Below are 26164 nucleotides of genomic sequence, written 5' to 3'. Positions count from 1 at the left end.
TGTAAGTAAAAGACATATATACCCCTGACTCTCGTAATAAACTACAGTTCGAGGCACTGTCGGAAAATCGCCAAATCTCAGTTTGTTTGTGTTTCTCCGTCTTCGAAACCAGATTTTTCATTTTCATTCCAACTTCTCCGAGAAGATATTATTGGTTAAATATAGAGTTCGCGTTGTTCGATCACATCACGAGTTTCATAGATCCAGGGTTCGGTTTTTCTTTCCTTCAGCTTCGATTCTGAGTGTAAAGAAACTTGAAAAAGTGATTCACTAGCATTTATTTTTATTTTTATTTTTTATCTTATTTTTTTTGCCCTTTGAATATCACGACCTGAAGCGATGAGTGAGCTTCACAGAGAGTAGCAATGGAGATGGAGGCTCAGCGTTCGGTATCTATGCGAGGGAACAGAAGAGCTGATCGGAGTAATCAAAGATCCAAAGGTAAGATTCGTAGTTTTATACTGTTCATTATACGGAATCAATACTGAATGATGCGACGTTATACAACTATGATGAAAATGTTGAGAATTTTGAAGATTTTGTGTGGCCTGAGAAATATGTTGTAATTGATGGTAATACGTGTTTGGCAATGGTGTTTTAGATGTCGAAGGCGGGTTTTTTTCGGCGGGAAAGTCGCACCAAGATTCCGCGATGAAGATCGTTTGGAAAAAAGGGTTTATTAGGCTGATTTTAGTTGGGGGAATCTTGTGGATTTTTCTGATTCTTTTCGCGTCCTTGTTTCATATCTGGTCGTGCCATTCTTCCATCTCGTTCCTCTCAGGTACCAATCACATTCGGAGTTGTTGTAGATTCTTAGAGCTTGTTTCGGTTTCCTTGAGTTCTTAACATCATGAAGAGTGGTATGGTCACTGAAATTTTCATGTAGTACTAACATAGATATGTTTTAGGTCATGTCTCATGGATAATTAATGATGCTTAATAGATCAGTATTATATATGATGGTTTCTGATCTGGAAGTATTATACTTTTGAAATCGGTATCTCTTTGGTTTTGATTAGCATACTTGATGTGGCTGCATTATAGATATCCATTATAAGTGTAAGAGTTATTGGATACACCATAAAAAAAAAAAAAAAAGGGCTTTGTGGATTTTAGGCATATTTTGCAGTCTTGAAACTGAGTGTCGTTATTTGCAAATTTAGCTTGCATGAATAATAGATGTTGCAGAGTTGAAGTAAATACAGGTCCGAAGAGAATGGTAATTCAGTATTTTTTTTTTTTTGGTGTTGTTTCATTTGTAACATTCTTGTGGCTTACATGCGGATAATTATCTGCGAAAAGCTTTATGTAGTTAATGTAGCATGTTTCGGTGGAATTGCAGCTATCTGTAACAAAGACAGCAAGGTTTTCACAGTGTGGAGCACAATGGGGGTTGCATCGAATCAACAACCACAACACCGTAAAGACATAGCATTTCTTTCGTATCAAGTCTGATATAGTTCATACGTATCGTGTTTGATATCTATGTTGCTTTATCACAGGATGTCCAATTCCACTTGCAAATGACCCAGAGAAGATTGTTATTCCACAGGGAAGAACTCAGGACAAAATTGTCCAAAATTTATCTTATGTCATGGAATCTGGTAGTGGTTCTCATGGCATGCCACTATTTGGAGGAAATCAAAGCTGGGAAGAAAGAGAGAAGAGTTTCAAGCTGAAGCCAACCATGAAGGTAAAATGAAACAATCGAGAGTGCATTAATACTATCTAAATGAAAACACATTGATTCCTGAGAACTCTAGATACCATTATTTTTTTTTTTACTATTTTCTTTTATATTGAAATGAAACACAGCTAGTTTTATGCTTGTATATATATAGCTGATTGGTGTGTGCTTTGGGTAATTCCTCAGGTTCATTGTGGATTTATTAAAAACGGTGGGGCAGAAATGTCTGCTGCGGATATCAAATATGTCAAGAAATGCAGATTCGTCGTCGCGTCTGGCATTTTTGACGGATACGACATTCCACATCAGCCCTCGAATCTAAGCCCACGTTCTAAAAAACTCTTTTGTTTTCTTATGGTGGTTGATGAGATATCATTTGATTTCATAAAGGAGAATGTCACAGTCACGGAAGACAAAAACGGAGGGCAATGGGTCGGTATTTGGCGGCTCATCCTACTGAAGCACCCGCCTTATGATGAGCCAAGAAGAAACGGGAAAGTTCCAAAGATAATAACCCACCGCTTGTTTCCTGAAGCACAGTACAGCATTTGGATCGATGGTAAAATGGAGCTTATGGTTGATCCATTACTTATTCTAGAAAGGTAACGTCTTTGGCAATATCACTTTTCTTTCTTTCTTTTATTGGCTCTCGGGTGGGCTTAAAGACCTGCTTTCTGTATTGAAGATACTTATGGCGTGGAAAATCAACATACGCCATTGCTCAGCATAAGCATCATCGAAGTATATATGAGGAGGCCGATGCAAACAAGCGGAGAAAGCGATATGCCCGTCCTCTTATTGATCTACATATGAAAATCTACCGCTTTGAGGGAATGGAGCCATGGAGCCCTGAGAAGAAAAAAGCTAGTGGTAAGAAGGGAAAATGACATTTATTTAAGGTCTGTTATTCCTTATTATTTGTGGCTGTGATAAGAACCTTCGAAGAATTTATAGATAAAAACAATATGGAAATCCAAGATAATCGGGTTTTTGGGTGATCCGGAACATTACCAAACAGTCAAGCCTCACTCAAATATATTTTCCTCGGGGTAAATGATTATCTATAATGTCTATTTATGATCACCCCCGTCTCTTTTGAGATGCCCAATTAAAAAAAGTTATGATCACCCCTTTGCCAATTAGTAGCTATTATAAGTACCCGTGTCAGGATCTAAGGAATAAAAGATTTATAATTAGTAGAGCTCTTAAGGTAGTAGAAAGGATGAGAATTGTAATAGATTTGTGGGGAGGAAGAAATTCATTTTTGGGAGAGAGCGGACATGTCGAAGGTCCAGTAACTATCTCCATTTACCGTTTATCCTATTTTCTATTTAACAAAAATGAGTGCAGTTCTTTAGTACCATGCCCTTAAGATCTTAACATTCAATTTGTTCGTGGTAGATTAACCAAATGGGTACACGAAATCGATGCAGATGTGCCCGAGGGAGCAATCATCGTGAGGGAACACACTGCGATGAACAACCTGTTTAGCTGTTTATGGTTCAACGAGGTCGACCTCTTCACTCCGAGAGACCAACTGAGTTTTGGGTATGTGGTGTACAGGCTAAAGGGCTTGTTTGAGTTCTTCATGTTTCCGAATTGTGAGTACAATTCCTTGTTCGTGTTGCATCCACACATAAGAGAGCACTCCTCTCGGATAGAGTGGGTCACGAGTTGGGACCAGCTCAACGGCACTTCCAAGGTGACAAGCAAGGGCAAAGATTGGGACCAAGCTAGCGGGAACAAGGGCAGTTTGCTCGAGAGCCGCGGCGGTTTAGGGCTGTGGACCCCATATCCCGGGAATCTAGACTCGGTCTCCCTTCCCACGGTAGTTAGAGCGTCCAAGGCTGGCTGATAGCTTGATTTTTTTTTCCTTCTTTCCAACTACTTTTTGTAGGCTGTTACAATTTGTAACTTCACGGCCAAGGGAAAAAAGATGAAATGCTGTGTATGTGCGGTTATGTCGAGGAAGTCGGAAGCGAAATCTTTGATGTTGACAATGAGCTTTGTACAAGTTTTGTGTGTATGTAAAGAAGAGTGGGAAGTTAAAAAAAAAGGAAAATGACACATATATACTTTGTGTTTTAATAAAATTCGTGTTTTAGTAAAATGTAGAGTTTAATCTTTGATTTTTAAAAATATCGAGTTCATACCATCTATTTAATTAAAATGACAAAATTATTTTTTGAAATAGACAAGAGTACCATAAATCTTCTTTTTATTGAATTTTCATTGACGTTGACTATAATATTGATATGTAAACACTAATTATTTTTATCTATTCGCGTTATATGTATAATTTATTTAAAAACTAAAGAAAAATAAACAGTAGTCTTTTAATCGTGAAGAACAAATAAAGAGGCAAATGGGTAAAGATCGACAATTGACAGTCATCAAAATCACAGATCCGAACAAAAAATTCAAGATTTAGAATTACAATTCGAACACGGAATGAAATCATCTATTGAGATATGTGAATTTTATTATTTAATTTCAATTTAAAGCTATTTTATTTTAAAATTGAAAATTTGAAAGTTAGAGTACTGATTCGGATTTAATTTGATATTTCTTATATATATAAATTAATATCAATGAAAATGAAATTTGTATCCATTTCGGGGTAAAATTTCATCGTTTTAATTAAACAAAGAATATGAATTCACATCTTTAAACAACAAAAATTAAACTCGATATTTCACTAAAATAGAATATATATATGTATTATTTTCCCATTAAAAACAATGGTGTCAAAACTAAATTTCCTAAGACACTTTGTTTGACAGACTAAAAAAGAGACTTGTGTTACAGTAACCAAGTATCCTAACAGGACCTAACTACAAGTAGCAACAAACATTTATTCCTTCATACAGTGTCGGGGATTACAAAGCAATAAATAATAGTTTTCCCAAGAATATGGAAACAAAAAAGAACATGAAATCAAGTTACAAAAATATATAAATATTATGACAGTGAAGCCCATGGAATCGTTTAAAGCCATTACCAAATCAAACTTGGGGGTGGCACAAACAGTTGAGAATACGGGAATACAAAAAGCTTACATCATCATCGTCGTCTAAAATGTCTCTCACAGAAAAGAATCTTGGTGGTCTTTTGACTAAAACCCTGAAAAGCTTTAGCTGACTCAACTGAACAACGGCCTTTATTTTTTGTACTCAGATGGGAAAAAAACAAATAAATTAATATATCTCTCGGGGCTCATTCGCGGCAGCTAATAATCAAGATTCGGGGGTGATTTGAGAAGACTCGGATATCAGTTAGCAGCGTCTCTGCTGTAGTACTGATCGAGGGTCTTTGCGGGGATACGGTGGAGAAGCTCTCGGGGGAATATGCGAAGCAGTGTCCACGCCAGATCGAGAGATTGGAAAATGTTTCTCGTGTCATACGCTCCTTGGGCCACAAACTTCCTCTCAAACTTGTCCAAGAACTCCAGATACAGCTGCGTTGAGAGTTATGATATTTTTTTTATCAACATCATTTCATTCAAATTGATTAAATAATAATATAAATTGATTTTGTGGCATTTTATTCTTTTTGAAAAATGCATTCATTTTTTTTTTTAATTAGACCTTCCACCTAAAGAGCTTAAAAATTATTTGTCAACTTAAATAACAAGGTTTTTAGAAATTTTTCAACAAGGTTTTAAATTGTTTCGGAATTGAACTTCATAGATATAAAAGTTAATATTTTATGAAAATGACTAAAATGCTACAAAATATTAATTTGATGACCATTTTACTCATAAATAGTTTAGGGACCAAAATGCCACATGCATAATAGTTCAGGGACTATTTGCACAAAAAGTGTTATTATTATAAAGGAAGGGAAGACAAGATACCAGATCTTCAGAAGAAAGGGCTTCTTCTCCAACCACAGCTTTCATCGCCTGAACATCCTTACCGATAGCATAGTTTGCATATAGCTGTATATGCACAAGATGAAAGGTTTAATATTTTTAAATGCAAATACCATATTTAACATTTAGGCTGTGTTTGGCTTAGCTTATCAAGCCTTCTTTTAGCTTTTTCTAAAAGCCCAACCGTTTTAAAGTGTATGGTAAAATAGCTTTTAGTAAAAGTTGAAAAGTGCTCTTGCAAAGTATAGAAGAAAATGAAAAAGCAAGATTTTCGTAGCTTTAGTGAAAAACAATTTTTTTTTTTCGAGCAGAATCTAAAAGCATTTTTTTAAAAGCAAAGCTATGTCAAACAGTGCCTTAATAAAACTGCAACAGTTCGATTCAATCAAACCTGATTGGAAACATCAGAGTGGTCTCTACGGGTCATTCCTTCACCAATGGCACTCTGCAATTAATAATCGGAAAAGTCAGCACCGTAATAAAACTATATCTTCAAAAAAAGCGTAATGTAAAGTAACAACCACTTGTAACTACGGAATAATCGAACAGGGTGTAAAGGTGTCTTTACCTTCATGAGACGAGATAGGGACGGAAGGACATTGATTGGGGGGTATATCTACACAAAACAATAATTGGTAAGTTACCAAATTCTTAGACTATCGTCGAACTTAACCAAATAAACTAAAATGAAGATACTGATTCGACTAGACAAAGGGGTATTTACCTGTCTGTTCCAGAGTTGTCTGTCGATGTATATCTGCCCCTCAGTAATATACCCAGTGAGATCAGGAGTGGGATGTGTGATATCTATCCATATAAGGTAATGAATGTTAGACCAAAGAGTAACACTAAACAAGACATGGAATTCAAATGAATTGTATTATTGCGTACCATCATTAGGCATGGTCAGAATTGGAATCTGAGTGATTGAACCTTTTCTTCCTTCAATTCGCCCAGCACGCTCGTAGATTGTCGCAAGATCGGTATACATATAACCTGGATATCCACGCCTACCGGGAACTTCTTCCCTCGCAGCAGACACCTGTGATGACCAATCAGTGATGAGTGTCACAGAAGTTGTACAAAACAGTCATCAGTTCAGCACACATAAAGAGATTTACTGTTTCACCATGGCTTTACCTCACGAAGAGCATCGGCATAAGAACTCATATCCGTCAGAATGACAAGCACGTGCTTCCCACATTCATATGCCAAATACTCAGCAGTCGTCAGCGCAATACGGGGAGTGATAATACGTTCAATTGTCGGGTCATTTGCCTGTAAATGAGCTTACGTGGATGAGGACCAGTAGATTATACGTGATTAATGAGTAGGAAAGGCAATAATGATGCACCCCGTTCAATGAGTAAACTGTTACATTTATCAGCAAACTTATGAAAACCTGTTACATGTGTCAACCAACACATGAAAAGTCATTATATGTTTACCAGATTCAAGAAAAGGGTCACTCTCTCCATAGAGCCATTTTCTTCAAAATCACGTTTGAAAAATTGAGCCGTCTCCATGTTGACTCCCATGGCGGCAAACACAATAGCAAAGTTGTCATCGCCATCGTGCTGTATTCAAGAAATATGAAAACAGCAGCCAAAATAAGTTACTGTATCACTAAGTACATGAAGTCCTCATATATAGTATCAGAAGCCCACGCATTACTAGTCATAATTGTTTAATAACCCAATAACTGTACCTCAAGAAGATTCTCTGATTTCTCTAGCCGCTTGACCAAACCAGCTTGACGACAAATCTGAGCAGCAATTTCATTATGGGGAAGACCAGCAGCAGAGAAAAGTGGAATCTTTTGCCCTCTAGCAATGGAGTTCATCACATCAATTGTGGAAATGCCAGTTTGTATCATTTCTTCAGGATATGTTCTCTCACTAGGATTTATAGAACTTCCTGTGGGATGACAGGTCCGTGAATGTGAGCATCAAACATTGTTAATATATACAGAAAAAAAGGATTGAATTTTTTTTTCAAGAATTTATGTTACTATAACATTCTCTGATATACATACACGCATACATACATACATATATACATAAATAAAAGTATGCAAGTGACTGTGTGTGTTAACACATCGTTTCAACTAACAGCTTACCAGAGATATCCAAGTATGCCTCCGGCAAAATAGGGGGTCCATTATCAATGGGTTTCCCAGAACCATTGAAAATGCGACCAAGCATGTCCAACGAGACCGGAGTCTTTAAAACCTGCATAACACAGTCGGACTAAATGTGAATAAAAACTATCTCCGATATATTTTGGGCCAGCAACATGAGAACACAATCTGGCATGCGTTATCCCTGTTTGACCATACAATTTGAATATAGAGCGTAAATATTTGTAAAAAAATATAACACAAAAATAGGCTTTATACCTCCCCAGTAAATTGCACTGTCGTAAATTTATTGTCGATTCCGGAGGTTCCTTCGAAAACCTGGGTACAAAATGGTAGTTATAAACTTGTAACAATACAAATGCACTGGCGTTAATAAGAGACAGGTTTTAAAATCAATTGTCCATGCAACAACTCAAGCACGTACAACATATATTTTCAATCACAATAGAATGTGAGATGAAAAACCTGAACAACAGCTTTCTCTCCATCAACTTCTAGGACTTGACCACGCCGAGTAGTTCCATCTCCCAAACGAATGTTAACAATCTCTTGGTACTTTGGCCCCTGAAACAGTGGAAAAAAAACGATCATGTAAGACCAACATTCTGGGAAAATAAATATATTTATATCACTTGTTTGGAGACAGAAAGAGCGGTAGAGCAGACATTCCTACCTTGACTTTTTCAAGGATAACCAACGGTCCAGCAACACCAGAGACAGTTCTGTACTCTGAAACAGCCGCGAGGTGAAAAAGATTAGCAACACTTACCACTAACTAATACAATAAATATTATCAAATAACTGACTGCTGGGTTCAACTGTTGAACCATACACTGAAATTAGATAAGTCAACCAAACATTTCAAATCAAGACCAAGGGTAAATACTTAATTAGAGTTCAACTCACCCATGCCAACCTCAAGAGATCCCTCATCCGTGTCATGGTTGTTTTCTGCACCCATTATTGTGATTTATAATGGTCCCTTGAGAAATGAAAAAAAGAAAAAGATAGTTGAGGTTATTTTGATAGAATAAACCAATCAATGTCATAATCATATCAATAGTGAAATTACTGGATAGTACCAAATTGATAGCACCCTAAACATAATTCTGTAAGCACTGAACCAATTCGATAAAATTTAGATCACACATACAGAGCTTATTCTAAATCCTAAACTCTAATTGACCATAATTAGGAGAATAATAGAATGATGAGGCTATGATTAAATCCATCATAAGTTCAAATACTGATATAGATGGCATGAAAAGCGACAGATCAAACTTCGATCAAATCAACAAAAGATCCAATCACTAAAAAGTATATCCCAAAATTTTGGAAACGGTTCTCATCAGCCAAAATAAGCCCTAATCGACCGATTTTCTAACCTCATGATACTCGACCCAATTTTCTCGAAAATCAAACATACACCAATCTAGAAAAGAAAAAAAGGAATCAGATTATCGAAATACAATCCAAATCTCCAACAATTAGTCGAAGAACTTAACCATGGACATGAAATAATCCTGATTGGCTATATAATTAACGAAAATCCGAGGGCTTTAGATCAATTTTAATACAATTAAAAAAGAAAAAAACCTTGATCAGAGACTTAAAACCAGAAAAATCCTAACCCCACAAAACAAAATAACGATAGAGTGGCAGAGAAACCGTGACCGATCTGAAAATATACCTCGTTCTCGATCTGAATTCTAGGCGAATCGGAGAGAGAGAGAGAGAGAGAGACCAGCAAGAGAAAATGAGAAACGAGAAGAGTGAAGATATAACAAAAACTGAGATCTATTGGGAGACTATTATTAAAGGAAAAAAAAAAAGAAAAAAAAAGAGAGAAGGTATTATCTCTATATAAATAATATTAAGAATATATTTTATAAAAAAAATCATATTAAGAATATGTTAGTTTAAAAAAACAAAAAATTGGCTACGTAAGCCACATAAACTATATGAATTATAAATTAGTCAACCTTTGGTAAATATTTTGTAAATAGCCAACTTGCATACGTGGCAGCCTATTAACTACTTTTTTTTTACATATTTGGTTGGATTAAATAAGTATTTTATTAATCTGTTAATAAGTTAACTTGACTATTTACAAGAAATTAACGAAATGTGGACTATATCCCAATTCACTATAACCGTGTGGCTATATAACTTAATAACCCTTAAAAAAATATTAAGAATATATCCTCTACCAATGAATACCATCGGCGAGAATGCTTTATTTTAATCGGATTAAAGTTGTAAAAATTTTACTATATCTAGATTCAAATGAATGCATTTTCGGTTAAATAAATAATTTTAAACTTTTTTAATCCAAATTAACCAGTTAAAAGCGATTATTCGATTAGCTGAGATTTTGTGACCTAGTATATGATAAAAAAAATCACAATTAAATTAATTAAAGTTTAAATTTAATCAAAATTTCTTAAATTTAATTAAAAATAAAGATATTTAATTTACTTTACAAATTATTATTTTTATGAAATTAATTATATTAATTCATTATTTAATTTTGTAAAATAAAAATAACCATATTTATTTTTAAATTATGATTATATATCAAATTAAGAAAATGGATAATTCAGGTTACCGTTAACTATTTTTTTTATTAAAGGTTAATCCAAGTTAGCCAAATGTTTACACTTACTCGTTAACAGTAAAAAAAAAAAAAAAAAAAAAAAGTATACTAATATAATCGTTGTAATTTTTGCAAGAAAAAAAAAAAAAAAATTCCTTGAGTTTTTTATTTCTTTTTTTAGCTTTATATAGCTAGTAATTGACTTGTTTGTTTAACAGAGAGAAATACGATAGAATATGAGTGAAAACATCTGTTATTGATAATATTTTATGTTCCATTTGCCAATGTTCTATGTCTTTTTTCTTCCGAAAAGTAGTTTTATGTTCCATTTGCCAATTTAATCTTATGTTCAAAATGTGATTTTTATAAGCGTTTATAATGAGTATTCCTTTCGATTATTATAAATATTTTTTTTAAGTATAAACGTTAAGTATTGATCCATATATAATGGGGGGTGGATGGGGCTAGGTAAATATGCAAGTGATAAACAACCTCAAATAAAAATATAAACACCCAATCAAAATCACAAAAAAGAAAAAGTACAACCGAGAAAAGTGTTTAGAGCTGCAAGCAAATTACCAAATGTTGAAAAGTATTATTTTTAATGTAGCACAAATTTATGTAGCGAACATTCACATCATGTATGCGCAAGGGAGTATGTAATAATGTATAATAGAGTATAGACGACATAAAGTGTACTTTTAGAGGTGTGGTAAAAATTGGAATACATAACAGAATTATGATGACTATAATAATAATAATTAAATAATGAAGTAATATGGTAAACGACAAAAGAGTGATTGTGTAAAGCAGATACGCTCAAATCGAAACGAGAGTCCCAGCATATAAAAAAAATAGAAATAAAAATAAAATCGAAACGAGAGGAGAACCACACATTTTGTAGGGCCAGTTATGAAAAGATATTTGTAAAGTGAGAAGGCGATTGCCTGAAAAAACGAGCTCACTTTCTGTCAAATGGTAACGGATGTGGCATATCTACTTTCCTTCGGTTATTGATTGGCGGATATGGGATGGGGATGGATCGGGCAAAATTTTTGTGACACATCAATTATTGCCCCAATGTAATTGGAGACGAATGTATTACAATTTCAATGGTCGAATTAGTCACTGAAAAAAAAAAATATTAGGAATATGGTTTAACTTTAAAGTAGTTTAATATTCACCTGCCATTAGTGTTATGATGAAATTATTTAAATATTAAAAATAGATTTAAAATTATCCAGATCACCTAAAATTAGTCAAGTGCACTTTAGCCAACATTTCAAAAAAAAAAAAAAAAATCTGATTTTTCAATTTTTATTATAACCCTTAATTTCTTTACACATTTTATTTAAAAAGATAAATATTCTAATTGATTTTTTTATTAGTTACTTTATATTTTTTTTCTAATTAATAGGGATTTGCTATTATTTCAAATTGTATCTGTTAGTGTCGTTTTCTGGATCAACACTCAAGAACGCACGTGACGATGCAAGGGGTGGACTCGGGATGCCACGTGCACTAGAGATATCATTTTTTTCCGTTCCTTTGTCAGGCTCAAGAGGGCCGTGACTATAAAAGGACGGACCCGATATGCCACGACCTCTAAAGAGTTAGGAAAGTCAACAAAAATAATGGGTTGGTGATGTTGTAATACCCATTCTCCGCGGGGCTCGAATGGGCTGTGCCTATGAAATGGCGGACCCGATATTCCACGACCTCTAAAAAAAGCCTCAGGATAGACAATAAGAATAAGGACAGTGGTCGCCAGTCTTGATCTTATCTTCACTGGAAAGTCGTTTTTCGGTTCTTTCACAGGAAAGTTAGTTTTACGGTCTTGATCTTTTCTTCACTGAAAAATCAGTTTTTCGGTTTTTGTAACCTAAGATAGACAAGAAAGTTAGCTAAGAAGCAGCGGAGGGATTTCCCCCGGCGCTCAACATTAGTCCGAGGGAGCTAAGTGAGGTGAGGGGGTCTCATCTCGACTCTACATTGCAGAGCGAGGAACTGATGAATGAAAGAGAGTATTTTTATATTTTCTTTATTTTTTTCTACTTTGAGAGTTCTCTCGAGAGTTTGAGAGTTATTTTAGAGTTTGAGAGAAAAAAATGAGAGTTCAGAGAATTATGAGAGTTGAGAGATTTCTGACCTTTGAATCTCACATCCCTTATGGTTTGTATAAGGTACTTATAGGATTTTGATCTCGAAAGCATGGCGCATGGAGCTTGGTGCGTGGCATATGGATCTTGGCGCGTGGTGCATGGTGCGTGAAGCATGGCGTATGGCATCATACCCATATATGTTTGACGAGTGCTCTCTAAAACAACAAAACAATAAAAGAGAAACTTAAAAAAAAAAAAAGATGTGTTTTTGAGAACTTAAAGTCGAATATATAGGTCAAGGAGTGATTTTCGGAGCATAGTAGACCTTTGGAAGGGTTCAAATGGCCCAAAAACATCAAAAAAGAAAAGAAAACCCGTCAAAACCCGAAGAAAGTGCGGTGCGCGTATCAAGAGCTCGCGACGCGCGTTGGTATCTGGAGATCCCCACGGCGTACACTTTTTCCGCGTTGCGCGCAGATGCTTCCGGATGCGCACACTGTTTTTGTCTCGGCCGTATCTTCTTGCTCCAATGTCCGATTTTCGCTAATAAATATGCTTGGAAAGCTAAGAGATAGCTCTATCCAATGATGAAAAGAATTTATCCAAAATCATCACTTCGGAATCTCAAATCATTAGAAGAAGATTTTAGATCATGATAAACCTCTAATAACAAAGAGAAACACATAAAGATATTTAAAAAACCTAAGGATTCGCTTCGATTCATGTTCGAAAATGAGGGATTTGTACATATAAAACACACTCATTATGTTTCAAAGTCTTCAAAAGCGTAAGCCTTTGGCGCCGCAGCGTAGAATATCAATTTCATTTCTTTTGCGAGACCTTTAAACTTAATCTTCACGTTCTTGAGAAGATGAAACATGCAATAACCATGTTCTGAGGTTGGGAATACCTTCTTAACACTATTAATGATTCTCTGGTTTCTGTCAGACGCAACAACCTGATGTTTCCTCTCCCAATTGCTTCCTTTAACTTTGTCAAGAAGTAAAATCACGCTTAATTAGATTTTCAATCGCCAATACCGAATACAAGTGAGTAAACTTGTTCGTTCGCGTCCATACCACATGCTGAAAATAATGTGCGTTTATAATAATTCTTCAAAAAAGTCCATTCAATGATAACTAGGGCCGACAGTACTTCCATCCTCTTTTTCAAGCAGTTAGAGACATGAAGAGGGGTTTGAAATGATGGGAACGAGGAGTTATGACAAGGTCGAATGATGAGATTCATAATCGAAACCATGTATATAAATTTAGGCAAAAATGCGAATGACTCGTCCTCGGTACCAAAAAAAGATGCTAGTGCACTCTGCCTTGACCTCCATGCTTTTTTGTAACCTATTTCCACTCCAAAATCGTGTTGCATGTAGAACATAATGTCTATTGGTCTACATGGTGAACATGCGGGATCGATATACTTGTGTTTGAAAAAACCTCGCCTACGAATGTGCACGTAACCTGAGGATGTTTTCCTTGTCTAAATTGCATTGCACACGTATGCCCAAAATCATACATGAAATAAGGTTAGAAGAATGTTAATTCGTTTTTAATTCGTGACGATTATAACAAAATAAATTTATTTCGAGACGACGTTATCACGAAAACATGTAATTTGCGACGACATTTTCACGACAGATAGAAGATTTGATGATAACGTGGCCATAAAATATCAATCAGAAAATTAGAATATTGGAGTAAAAAGTATAGAAACATCTTTACCTTTTCACCTTGATGTAATTTAACGCATGGTGCATGGTGTGTGACGGATGGGCTATCCCATCATAAATAGGCTTGTAAGGATGCTTATAGGCCACCCTCGATTTTGGTCGAGAAGATTCTTGGCCCGCTTGACTGAGTTATCATTTTGTCTGGTGATGTCATTTTACAATTGAAACGCGTTTTAGCAATTGCGGCGTCGTTTTCCTCACAAGAAAAACAACGGCATAATAGTATCCCACCGGCGTCTCTCTTTTTCGCTCTCACACACATTAGTTATGTTCATAATACATATGAACGACTATTTATAACTATCACATGATATGCATATTATGCACAAAAACAAAACAGTAAATCTGCTAAATATTGTTTATAGTCGTTAATGATGTATGCAAACAAAAAAAATATAATTATGAAACTAAAATAAAAACATGAAAAGAAAATAAAATAATTTGAAACAAATAAATTGAAAGAATACTAAAAGAAAATAATTTGAAAATAACAGAACTCTATAACTTTCGGCGGTTGGACGTCACTCACTCGCCTCTTAACCGACAAATAATTTATTATACGGACTGGTCACTCTGAACTTCTCTGTCGTGTGCTGGGGGCCAAGATTTTTATTTCGATTCCACTATCGGAGATTCTCTCCAGGCAGTGCGTGGTCACGAACTCATGCGAGCACTGTTAATACCTTTGCTCCGGGGAAGGAATGGGAATATGCAAGCCCAACTTCTACAGGGAAAATATGAATATCCCGTTGCCGCTTCTGCAAGGGCTCATCCTAGTTCCGGTTTTGGTCCTAGCGCCGGCAGCATAAAAGAAAGGGTTGTGAAGAGGCATATTGGCTTTGCGCCATAGTCGGTTGGAACGCCCTGCTCGCCGCGACAGTTGAAATGCCTCCGCCTCCCCTTGCTCCTGGATGGGAGTCCCTTAACTTCTACGTCTCTTTCATTGTCGGCCATCTTCTCCACCTCACCACCCTCTCCTCCCTCCGCTGTCTCTCTCTCCGCGACAACTTCTTCTCAGCCGGAGACATGTCCAACAAAACTTTATTTTTTATGATCTTTAATTTAGGGTTAGAATATGTGTGTGTGAGAGAGAGGTTATCAAAAGAACAAAATTAGGTTAAGCGTAATTTGGTATTTTTTAAGTCAAGTTAAAAAAGTAAGTCGTAGATTAGAAAGTTTTTTTTTTTTTTTTTTTTTTTTATATAGAATAAGGGAAAAAAATATCAAAATTACTCCTAGATACAAGAATTTCCCTCATTTTTTTTGCATTATGGTTGTTCAAACTTCGATTTTATGTCAACAAGTCTTTCGCGATTCATGTGCCCCGAAGATGATTTAGTCATCTTTCAGATTTTTAGTTCGAGTATTTTGGTAGTGCAGGCACTCAAATGCATTTGTCCACGGTCAGCGGTACTCAAGCGTTTTGGTTCATCTGCTAACATCCAAGAGTTTTTCGAAAAAGCTTATGAGTTGCTCCAAATTTAGTGTGATCTATCTTCCGATTGTCAGAAGTTCACACACGGCGTGCTTTTATCCGATTTTAGTCTTGAATCACTTTTATCTTGAGGTCTTATTTTTTGTGGTTGGAAGATGTATGACTATTATACTCTTCTTCCAATAGAATGTATCGAGCAAATTTTGAAAAAAAATAAATTTGAATGTTGATAGGACATTTAAAATAACCTAAAGATGATTAAACTTTTCCGCTTTTGTTATATAATTTTTTTTTTTACCTTCCAATCCATGAAAAAAAAAACTCCACAAATGACAGAATAAAAGTAAAATTTAAAATATATAATTTGAAGAACATTAATACATTAATATACAGTAATTGAATTATGAACCTTCCACGTATAACATAAAAAAACAAAAATATTAATTTCGAGCATAAAGTAAAGGGAACGTGACATAAGTTAGTTAAAAAGAGGGTGGTCCTTTTTTTCTCTCATTAAAAATGTTTGATGGAGTCACTTTTTGTGCATATGCATCTTCTTCTTCTTCTTTTTTATGGGATTACAATTTACAAAAAAAAAAAAAAAAGTATTTTCCTCCAAATTGTACATGTAAAGATAAAAAATAAAAATGTCTAAAGATAATAATCGGAGAATGGAAGTTGAGCTCTAAATTCATTGAACCTTCTGTTGAGGCTTCTAAGGGCTTCAATGTGAGGTTCATCTTCCTCAACGGCTATTATCTTCGCGAAGCTTCCTTGTTCAGCAAAATCAACCACCCTATTGGCAGCTTCAAGCCCAGTCACATAACATTTTTCCTATATATGTCCAAAGACCAAACAATATATAGTACTTTAGAATTGTGCTTGTTTACTATAGAATTTCATATTGCAAAATTTAAAAAGAGAAAAAAAATACAATCTTTTAAATACTCTATTTTTCTCACCTGTGCCCACGAACCGTGTCGATTTGTTATCCAATCTCCGGCCACGAATAAATTTGGGAAAGACGTCGAGCCTCGCATCATGTACTTGTATGACCCTTGATAATAATATTTATTGAACAAAATATTATAACGTCTTTAGGTATGAAATGAAGCTAAATGTGTTTAATCACTTAAAAAATGTCTTTGGTTTTTTTTTTTTTGTTTTTTTTTTTGGAATGTCTTTGGATATATAATAATGCTTGTTCTAAATGCCAGTTTATATATAATAAAAAAAAATTGAAAAATGATGTGTGTTTCCGTCTGCATTAAAATTTGACAATTCAATGAAGTGAAATATTTATTTATTTTTTGCCAAAATTTAATTTTCCCTGTTAGTCATCTCCTTGTTGATCTAGAAACTTCTAAAAATGGTCTTAAAAATAAGTAATTACCTGGAAAGAAATGAGTCAAAGATTTTGGAAACTTTTGAATCTCTTTTTGTGTGACTTCAACATTTTCCAAATCCTTAATACACCTTGACAGATAAGACATTGCTTTTTTCACTATAAACTCATCCTTCTGAGGCAATAATTCACTGGCGTTGTACTGCACAATGAACATAGCAAGTTGCAACAAACAAGCAAAGAGAAAAAGGAGAAATAAACATAATAATCAATAAGTAACTAGTTTAGAAGGTTTTTCTGGGTACTCACAAAATCAGCATGTAACACAGTTACCGGGTTTCCTTTATACTCGTCGTGAAACGAGTTCAAGTCGAAGAAAGTCCATCCGAAAAAATCTTCGAATCCGGAGCAAGCATTGCTTGCGTATGGAATATTAACCTACGATATATGGAAGGAAAAAAATCGATAACTCTCGGTGAAAAATAATGAAATGGAAATAGATTTGGCTTAATGATGATATTTTGTTATAATGATTAGACAAATATATTAGGATTGACCTTTCTATCAAGCCAAACTTTGACAGTCACTACATCAATGGTTTCCAAATTGAGAGCCTTGAGAAACTCTTCTCTTTCACATAGCACTGCACTATTATATTGACAATAGCTTAATCAAAAATTAAAGAAATGTATACTTACTAATAAATAAATCAATAAATTACAGAATAAATAAAAATACACCTGCTTTTAATAAGATCTTGGAGGTTAGAGATTCCAGTGGCCAAGATAAACGCATCGGCTTCGTAAACATCTCTGCCACAACTTAGTGCCGAAACAAAACCCGTCTCTTCATTGATCGATAAATCGGTGATTTTTCTACTATCTATGAATTTGCAGCCCTTGGATCTCATGTGATCGATCCACGGATCGAAAACCTTCTCTTTGACTGTCCCACGACACCACGACTGAACAAAATCTTTCTGTTTCCACCGAGAAAAAGAAATCGCTTATAATTTTTAAATTCTCAAAATTTTGGTTAAAAAGTGGTCTTTTTCTTTGTCACGATTATATTCTATGATTTTTAATATTTTCTTTACTTGGTGAGCAAGGATGAGATAGTATAGCAATCCCAAAGTTGCTGCGGCGCTACATTGCTCTGCCGGAGCAAACAAGCCAACTTGAACCAACGGTCCGATCACTTTCTTGTAGAGTTTTTCCGAGCAGCCAAATTGCTTAAAAATCTCCCTTGCGGTCACTACAAATTAAAAAAAAAAATGAAAAATGTAATATATATGTCAATGCTAACCATTTTTTTACGATTAGGATTTTACTACCACAATCACAAAATAACCTTACTCGGGTCGTATTTTCTCCATGCTATATCCGTGTTGTCGAAGTCAATTGCTGCAGAAGAAAATGACAATCAACGAATAAAATAAATAAATAATTAGTTTGTGACATGTAATAATTTATGATTCGGACCTGCGGCGATCAATGGGAGTAGAGTTAATCTGTCTTGCAATGGGAGCTGAAAAACCTGTGTAGCTCTAAGATAATTATATACGGAAGCAAGACAAAGAATGCATAGAAAATAAACAAAATAAAATCATTTAGGCAAACGCAATTCGCACTTGTGTGTAGAGCAAGGTTCCTAAAGGAGTTGGCAATTGAGGCAAGTCTTGAAATATCGGGAATTCGACCTGCGTAAACAAAAAAAAAAAAAAAGAAAAAAAGTGATTTTGTTCTGTAAAATTAATTGTATCGGCTGAAAAAGATCACAAGAAATAATTTTTTAGCTTAAACTTCACAAGTATATATAAGGGAGATCATAAGATGCTAGAGTAATAAAAGAAGAGCATTCAATTTTGTGAACTTATTGTGTGTTGGTTTTTTATTTATTAATTGTGTGTGTGTGTTTATAAAACAATTGTATCCATAAACTTCGATTCTGTTTTGTATTTCCTTTTGATTAAGAGAATTGAAAAATCTTACAAAAAAAAAAAAAAACTTGAAATTGAATACTGCACCTCTAATCCCTCTTCTGAATATTGAGCAGATTTGGTCCAGTTTGTGAATGGTTTGATTCCCAACTCATCAACAAGGCTAAATATGTTCTTGTACGGATACCAATATCCTTCAGAAAAATAGTAATTAAAAAATCAATTCAACTGGAAGTAAAAAAAAAAAAAAAAAATCGAATCAAAACAACAGAAAAATAATAATTCGCAATATAGAAAAAGGACCTCGAACTCCGACTTCTTCAAAACCAATACAACTATCATCTTCGCGAAGAACAGTGACATCAAAACTCTGATTAAAATAAATAAGGAATGAAAACCAATAAAGATTATCATGAGAGAGAGAGAGAGGGAGAGAGAGAGAGAGAAAGACCTGGTTGCAGAGATGTTGGGCGGCTCCGAGGCCGGCCCAGCCGGAGCCGACCACGACGACCTTCTTCTTCGAATTCACTTCACAGTCCGACAATGATTCTGATGAGCAACGAAACACCGTAGTTGTACAGGCAGTCTTTAATTGCTTGGGGCGCAAGAAACTCTTGAGCATACCGGAATTGCTGTCGTGACATTTCGGTGTCGTCGTTGCTGTGACTGTCAGCCTCCAAAACCCCACTACTGACATTTCTCTCTCTCTCTCTCTCTCTCTCTCTCTCGTGAGAGAGAAATGTTGGTTGCCGATAATTTGTTGTTAATTTGCAAGGTTTGAAATGCGCAACTTGTCACTGATTTATGCGCAAGAAATCTTCTATTAAAAAAAAAAATCATTGCTGACGCATATAACTCTATCTATCACGTGGCAATTTAAAGCGGGACTTGTAACGCAATGGAACAACGTTTTACATCATTTTTTTTAAGCGACGTGAATAGCTCCTATGTAGTAACAATCAATAATAATAAAAAAAATCAACAATTAAGAGAGTTGATTATTAAATCGCACAATTCTTTTGTATACTTATTATAAATAAGTTTATTATAATGAAATCTATTTATGTAGGGCTTTCACAGTTACTTTTCGAACAAATCAAGGAGGGGATCTCGCTCTTCCTGCAACCAACAAAAGCCGGCATCCCCAAATAACATTGGTGAAATGGTTAACAAAACCTAAAAGATAGGGTAAAATTTATAACTTACTCTTTGCTTTTATTCATATAATTGCTGATTTAAGGACATCTCCATCTCACTTTAGAATGAGATTTGATAAAATATATATATATATATATATATATATATATATATATATATTTGTATGCCTTTTTATATTGGGAAAATAACATATTTATACCCTGTGTTTTAGTGAAATGTCGAGTTTAACCTTCGGTTTTCAAAAATGTCGAGTTCATACCCTTTGTTTAACTAAAATAACGAAATTATACCACCTGTTTAACTAAAATGATGAAATTATACCCTGAAATAAACAACAATGTCACGAATATTTTTTTATTGACTTTTCATTGACGTTGACTATAATATTTATATATAAACACCAATTATCTTTATTCATTCGCGCCATATATGTAATTTATTTAAAAACTAAAAAATAAACAACAGTCTCTTAATCGTGAAGAACACAGAAAGAGGCAAATGGGTAAACATCGATAGTTGATAGTCATCAAAATCGCATATTCGAACAGAGAATCCAGAATTTAGAGTTACAATCCGAACACGTAATGAAGTAATTTCTTAGGAGGTATGAGTTTTATTATTTAATTTCAATTTAAGGCTATTTTTATTTAAAAATTGAGAATTTGGAAGTTAGGGTACTAATTTAGATTTGATTCATTTTTTTTTCTTATATAAGAGTTAATATCAATGAAAGGGAGATTTAATGTGACGCTGTTATTCATTTCATGATATAATTTCGTCATTTTAGTTAAACAGATGGTATAATTTCTTCATTTTAGTTAAACAGAGGGTATGAACTCGACATTTTTGAAAACCGAGGGTTAAACTCGACATTTCACTAAAATACATGGTATAAATGTGTTATTTTCCCTTTTATATTTGCTCTTAGTCGTGCTCCACATTTAAATATAATTTTGCACTAAAAAACATCGAAATAAACTTAGACCGTGATATGTGTATTGCTAAAAAAAATGGGACAACCATTGTCCAAGTCCCTAAAATATAAGTTAACCCTATAAGTTATTTTACTAATATAATTCAGGATGCCACTCTATAATAGAGTGATATTTGACAAGTAGAATTAGATTGCCTTCCATCCAACTTTATTTCTTAATCTATTATACAATTTGTAAATAATGAGTGAAACTTATTAGCATAGTATATTTTTCATTATGCTATTTATGTAAGATTATTTTAGTCTATCATTTATTTGATTGTATTAGGGTTATATACCCAGACTATTGTAATTTTCCATTATCACGATTATAAAGACTCTCTCTTTTTCACAATCCCTAAATCTTCAATGATATTATAGCCATAAAACTAAATTTTCGCATTCATTCACCGTTGGATAGTCACGAAAGTTTGTGACACATATTCATCCATTCTGAACGGTTGATTGGTGTTCTGAGTATTCTAAGTTTGCTTGTCGAGTAAAGAGATGAATTACAAATTTACTTTTGCATCAGCCCCGACCAATAACGCCAAAATTTAGTTTGTGCCTTTGTCAACCATTGGGTCGTCACGAAATTCGAACAACATGTTTGTGACAATCAGATGTACATTTCGAACAGTGAGATTAATGTTTTGAGCTTTTTAAGTTTATATGTCAGCTGAATCACATAGTTGCAAATTGTTAGTGATGGATAACTTATATACTAATAGTATTTCCCAGAATCAACATTTTATTAGATTATTAAGGATTAAAAGAATACCTGGATTCATCTTGGTTGGTCACCACTTGATGTGGAAAAAACTTTGGTGATCGGCTGTCGGACGAACACGAGCCAGGTGGTATGTGGTCTTCCTTTGCAAAATCACTTTATTCCTCCGACGAGAAAACTGAAGGACTAACTATCTATGGGAAGAGAACATACAATTTTTTTTTATTTGCATTGGGGACCGTAACCACGTGTGAGCCTTTGTATAATTTTATAAGGAAACCCATAACTCCCTTAATTAATATTATTTAGTACTCATTCATTCCATATCAATTACAAATATTTATCAATATTCATTTTCAAATAAAACCACAAATTAATAGCGCTATCATAATTATAGAAATATAATAGCTCATTAAAAGGAAATAATTTCCTAACAATTTCACACTTGAGCTATATATATTTACGTTAATTATGTTACCAAATTCTAAATGCGCGTTTCTGGATGCTATTTTTGGTTTTATTTTCCTTAAACAATTTGGTCCGTCTCATGCATAAATATAGAACCAACGCATCTTTAATCATATGAATGTTATGACTAAACTACCATGATCACTATACCTACACACTTAATGACATAGATCAAATATGGATGAGTAGCATGAAAATAAAGTGCAATATGACCTTAGGCATGTTCATTTTCAACTGATCCTAATGTAGTCTTTAGTGAAGTTATTTCTTTATGCAATATAATATCACAAGTTTTAGAATTCAGGACAATGATGAAAAAATCAACTTTATTTTGCAGAAATCATCAATCAAAACATGAATACAAAACACATAGTACACAAAACAAAACTCCCACTAAACCAATGTATTATCTAGAATAATGCCCATATGAGCAGTGTGCTCATGAAACACCTTAGGCGTTAAACCTTTAGCCAATGGGTCTGCTAGCATAAAATCGGTTCCTATGTGTTCTATAGAAATTTATCCATCCTGAACTCTCTCCTTCACAACTAGAAACTTGATTTCGATGAACTTTGACTTCGTCGAGTTACTGTTGTTGTTGGAGTAAAGAACTGCTGAATTATTGTCACAATAAATCTTCAATGGTCTATCAATGCCATCTACAACTCGCAATCTAGTGACAAAATTCTATAGCCAAATTCCGTGGTTGGATGCCTCGAAACAAGCTATGAACTCCACTGCCATGGTCAAAGAATCTACAAGTCTCTGTTTAGCAGACTTTCACGAAATAGCTCATCCTGCCAACATGAAAACATAGCCTGATGTAGAGTGCTTGCTATCTTGACATCCAGCAAAATCGGAGTCAAAGAAACCTACGACCTCCAAACTCTCTGATTTTCGATAAGTGAGCATATAGTATTTTGTTTGTCTTAGATAACACATTACACGTTTTTCCGCCTTCCAATGTTGCAAACATGGATCACTCAAATATCTACGAAGGACACCCACGATGAATGCAATGTCGGGGTGAGTGCAAACTTGAGCGTACATACGACTCCCAACAATTAAGGCATATGGAATCTTTTGCATCTCATTTCTGTCAAGATCATTACTGGGACATCGTTTGAGACCGAACTTGTCTCCTTTAGATATGGGCGTATCTCCTGGCTTACAATCTTTCATGCCGAATTTGCTAAGAACTTAATCAATATAGCTCTTTTGTGATAATCCAAGAACACCTTGCGAACGATCTCTTAGTATTTTGATTCCTAATACAAAAGAAGCTTCACCAAGATCTTTCATTTCAAAATTCTTCATCAGAAATTTCTTGGTCTCATGTAGCAAACCAATGTCACTACTAGCGAGTAGAATGTCGTCGACATATAAAACCAGAAAGATGTATTAACTCTCACTAAACTTTTGGTATACACAATCATCCACAATATTTGCCTCGAATCCATATGAAGTAATAACCTGATGAAACTTGAGATACCATTGTCGGGATGCCTGTTTGTGTCCGTAGATGGATTTTTTTAACTTGCAAACCATAGACTTTGGATTTCCTGACACAAAGTTTTTTGACTGAGTCATAAATTGTCTCTTCAATGTCTCCATTGAGAAACGCAGTCTTTACATCCATCTTATGTAACTCTAAATCAAAATGAGCTACTAGCCATAATAGTCCTAAAAGAGTCTTTCGGTGAAACCGGAGAGAAAGTCTCTTTATAGTCTACGCCTTCCTTTTGAGTAAAGCCTTTGGCGACTAGACGAGTCTTATACCTTTCAACATTACCCGTTGAATCCAACTTGGTTTTAAATATCCATTTACAACCAATTGGCTTCGCACCTTCAGGTAAGTTAATAAGATCCCAAACGTCATTGTCTTCCATTGATTTCATCTCATCTTTCATGGTATTGATCCACTATTGAGATTTAGAAGAACGCATGGCTTGATGGAAGTTGATTGGATCATCTTCTGTCACACCAATGCCATCCTCATGTTCTTGAAGAAAAACAATATAATCATCGCACTTCTTTTCTCTCTAGTGGATCTCCTTAATGGCACTTCTTGAGGTTGTTGAGTTTGTTCTATAGGTGGGTCTTGAGGAAGAATCTCAATATTGTCCTGGTTAGGGACAACGTTAGGAATGATATCTTCAACTATATCTTGAACGGCAAGAGGTGTAATATCTTGAATACCGATAGTTGAAGATTCTTCTTCAAAGAAAACACTCCTAGTATTTTCTTCTCCCCAAAACTCAATATCCTCAAGGAATCTGGCATTTCCCATTTCGAAAAAGGATCTGGATGTGGGATTGTAAAACTTGAAACCACGTGAACGTTCGGCATAACCAACAAAATAACAGCTAACTGTTCGTGAGTCCAACTTTGCTTCATGTGGCCTATAAGGCCTAGCTGCAGCTGGACAATCCCAAATGTGTAAATGCCTGATGCTTGGTCTTTTGTTAGTCCAAAGCTCATAAGGGGTTTTTGGAAACTGCTTTACTTGGTACCCGATTCAGGACATAAACCGTTGTCTTCAACGCTTATCCCTAAAGAGTCTCTGGCAAGGAAGAATGACTAATCATACTCCTTACCATATCCTCAAGAGTTCGGTTTCGTCGCTCGGCCACACCATTCATGCTAAGTTTCCCTGGCATTGTGTATTGCGGAACAATTCCATATTCATCGAGGAAAAGGGCGAAGGGTCCTAGACGTTGTTCTCCAGATCTGTCATATCTGCCATAGTATTCACCAACACGGTCGGATTTGACAGCCTTAATTTTCTTTCCAAGTTGAAGTTCGACTTCAGCCTTGTAAGACTTGAAAGCATTCAATGATTGTGACTTTTCGTGTATCAAATATAGGTAACCATGTCGAGAATAATTGTCTATGAACGTAATAAAATACTGTTGTCCATTCCAAGCAGCTGTAGGGAATGGGCCACATATATAAGTATGTATTAGTTCAAGAACATCCGTAGCTCTATTGGCACCCAATTTTCTAGAATTAGTTTGTTTCCCCTTGATGCACTCAATGCAGACTTGAAAGTCTGTCAAATCTAGGGGTTCAAGAATTCCATCTGACACAAGCCTCTGAATTCTCTGTTTAGAGATATGACATAAACGCGTGTGCCATAAAGTGGCAAAATTCTCATTTAATTTTCGTTTCGTACCATGCGAGCTTGTATTTAATATTTCGTTGTTAGAACTAATAATATCAAGCAGGTATAAATTATCAATTAAAGAACCAGAACCTAAGAAATTTGAATTTTGATGGAGACTAATTTTATTATTTCCAAATGAACAAGAGAAACCAGATTTGTCCAACATAGAAACAGAAACCAAATTCCGTCTAAAAGACGGTACAACAAAAGTCTCAAATAAATCCAAATTAAAACTAGTCTTTAAAAGCAATCTAAATGTTCCAATAGCCTCCATGGAAACTTTATTTCCATCGCCCACAAAGATGAATCTTTCATCATCACTTGGCGGTCGACTCCATAGGTAACCCTGCATGGATACACTTACGTGAGTAGTAGCACCAGAATCTACCCATCAAGTATCCGTAAGTACAAAAGCCAAATTAATTTCAGAACAAACTAAAGTCAAAATATTACCCTTCTTCACACACCATGCAGCATACTTGAAACACTCTTTCTTCATGTGTCCTGCCTTACTGCAAAAGAAACAGGTGAATTCATTCTCCTGCGTCTTTTGTTTTTTTTTTTCGGCTGAGATGGTTGTCCCGCAGTTTCTTTGGTTATCTTTTTCTTGTTATTTTGAGAAGAGGTTGCCAGGTGAGCACTTTCAGTCTTGTCCCGCTGGAGCCGCTCCTTTTCTTGCACACAATGAGAAATGAGCTCATTCAATGACCATTTGTCCTCCTGAATGTTATAGCTCACTTTGAATTGCCCAAAGTGCGGTGGGAGAGAGAGCAAAACAAAATGCACGAGCAAATCCTCAGACAACTC

At 34.9% G+C, this 26164-nt stretch overlaps 3 protein-coding genes and 1 pseudogene across 8 annotated transcripts; 1 reads left to right on the top strand and 3 right to left on the bottom strand.

Annotated features, from left to right (window-relative positions):
- Positions 1–35: 35 nt before the first annotated feature.
- Positions 36–3797, top strand: LOC149389588 (Sept9 (DUF616)). Of its 3 annotated transcripts, none has more exons than XM_089623352.1 (8): positions 36–208; positions 357–441; positions 602–781; positions 1343–1420; positions 1503–1693; positions 1874–2289; positions 2373–2557; positions 3121–3797. In XM_089623352.1, the coding sequence occupies exons 2-8, from the start codon at positions 366–368 to the stop codon at positions 3540–3542; spliced, it is 1548 nt and encodes a 515-aa protein (XP_089479478.1). In that variant the 5' UTR covers positions 36–208; positions 357–365; the 3' UTR covers positions 3543–3797. The 3 variants fall into 3 exon arrangements, with proteins under 3 accessions (XP_089479478.1, XP_089479477.1, XP_089479479.1); XM_089623351.1 differs by having other exon boundaries at positions 338–441; XM_089623353.1 differs by lacking the exon at positions 36–208 and adding an exon at positions 246–262.
- A 719-nt stretch (positions 3798–4516) lies between these two features.
- Positions 4517–9505, bottom strand: VAB2 (ATPase, V1 complex, subunit B protein). Its single transcript, XM_089622025.1, has 15 exons — positions 9392–9505; positions 8608–8683; positions 8375–8430; positions 8167–8265; positions 7960–8019; positions 7681–7792; positions 7270–7478; positions 7010–7138; positions 6702–6839; positions 6453–6603; positions 6286–6368; positions 6130–6177; positions 5953–6006; positions 5544–5627; positions 4517–5144 (listed from the first exon to the last, which is right to left on the bottom strand). The coding sequence occupies exons 2-15, from the start codon at positions 8660–8662 to the stop codon at positions 4959–4961; spliced, it is 1464 nt and encodes a 487-aa protein (XP_089478151.1). The 5' UTR covers positions 8663–8683; positions 9392–9505; the 3' UTR covers positions 4517–4958.
- Positions 9506–15993: 6488 nt separating this feature from the next.
- On the bottom strand, positions 15994–19606 carry LOC149389586 (uncharacterized). 4 transcript variants are annotated; one of them, XM_089623777.1, is made up of 14 exons: positions 19314–19602; positions 19166–19232; positions 18950–19056; positions 18554–18622; positions 18405–18459; positions 18279–18326; positions 18020–18177; positions 17664–17902; positions 17481–17571; positions 17233–17361; positions 16972–17125; positions 16541–16635; positions 16185–16412; positions 15994–16128 (listed from the first exon to the last, which is right to left on the bottom strand). In XM_089623777.1, the coding sequence occupies exons 1-13, from the start codon at positions 19557–19559 to the stop codon at positions 16230–16232; spliced, it is 1641 nt and encodes a 546-aa protein (XP_089479903.1). In that variant the 5' UTR covers positions 19560–19602; the 3' UTR covers positions 15994–16128; positions 16185–16229. The 4 variants fall into 4 exon arrangements, with proteins under 4 accessions (XP_089479903.1, XP_089479904.1, XP_089479902.1 ...); XM_089623778.1 differs by lacking the exon at positions 15994–16128 and having other exon boundaries at positions 16136–16412; positions 19314–19411; positions 19487–19584; XM_089623776.1 differs by lacking the exon at positions 15994–16128 and having other exon boundaries at positions 16136–16412.
- A 3377-nt stretch (positions 19607–22983) lies between these two features.
- Positions 22984–24101, bottom strand: LOC149389585 (secreted RxLR effector protein 161 pseudogene; annotated as a pseudogene).
- Between the last annotated feature and the right edge of the window lie 2063 nt (positions 24102–26164).

Source organism: Urtica dioica, chromosome 8 (genome assembly GCF_054948205.1).
Source record: "Urtica dioica subsp. dioica isolate 48M chromosome 8, U.dioica_male_clone48M_v1_H2, whole genome shotgun sequence".
In the NCBI taxonomy this organism is placed as follows: Eukaryota; Viridiplantae; Streptophyta; class Magnoliopsida; order Rosales; family Urticaceae; genus Urtica; species Urtica dioica.
The sequence above is the reverse complement of the archived record's forward strand: the minus strand, read 5'-3'. Positions and strand labels throughout refer to the sequence as shown.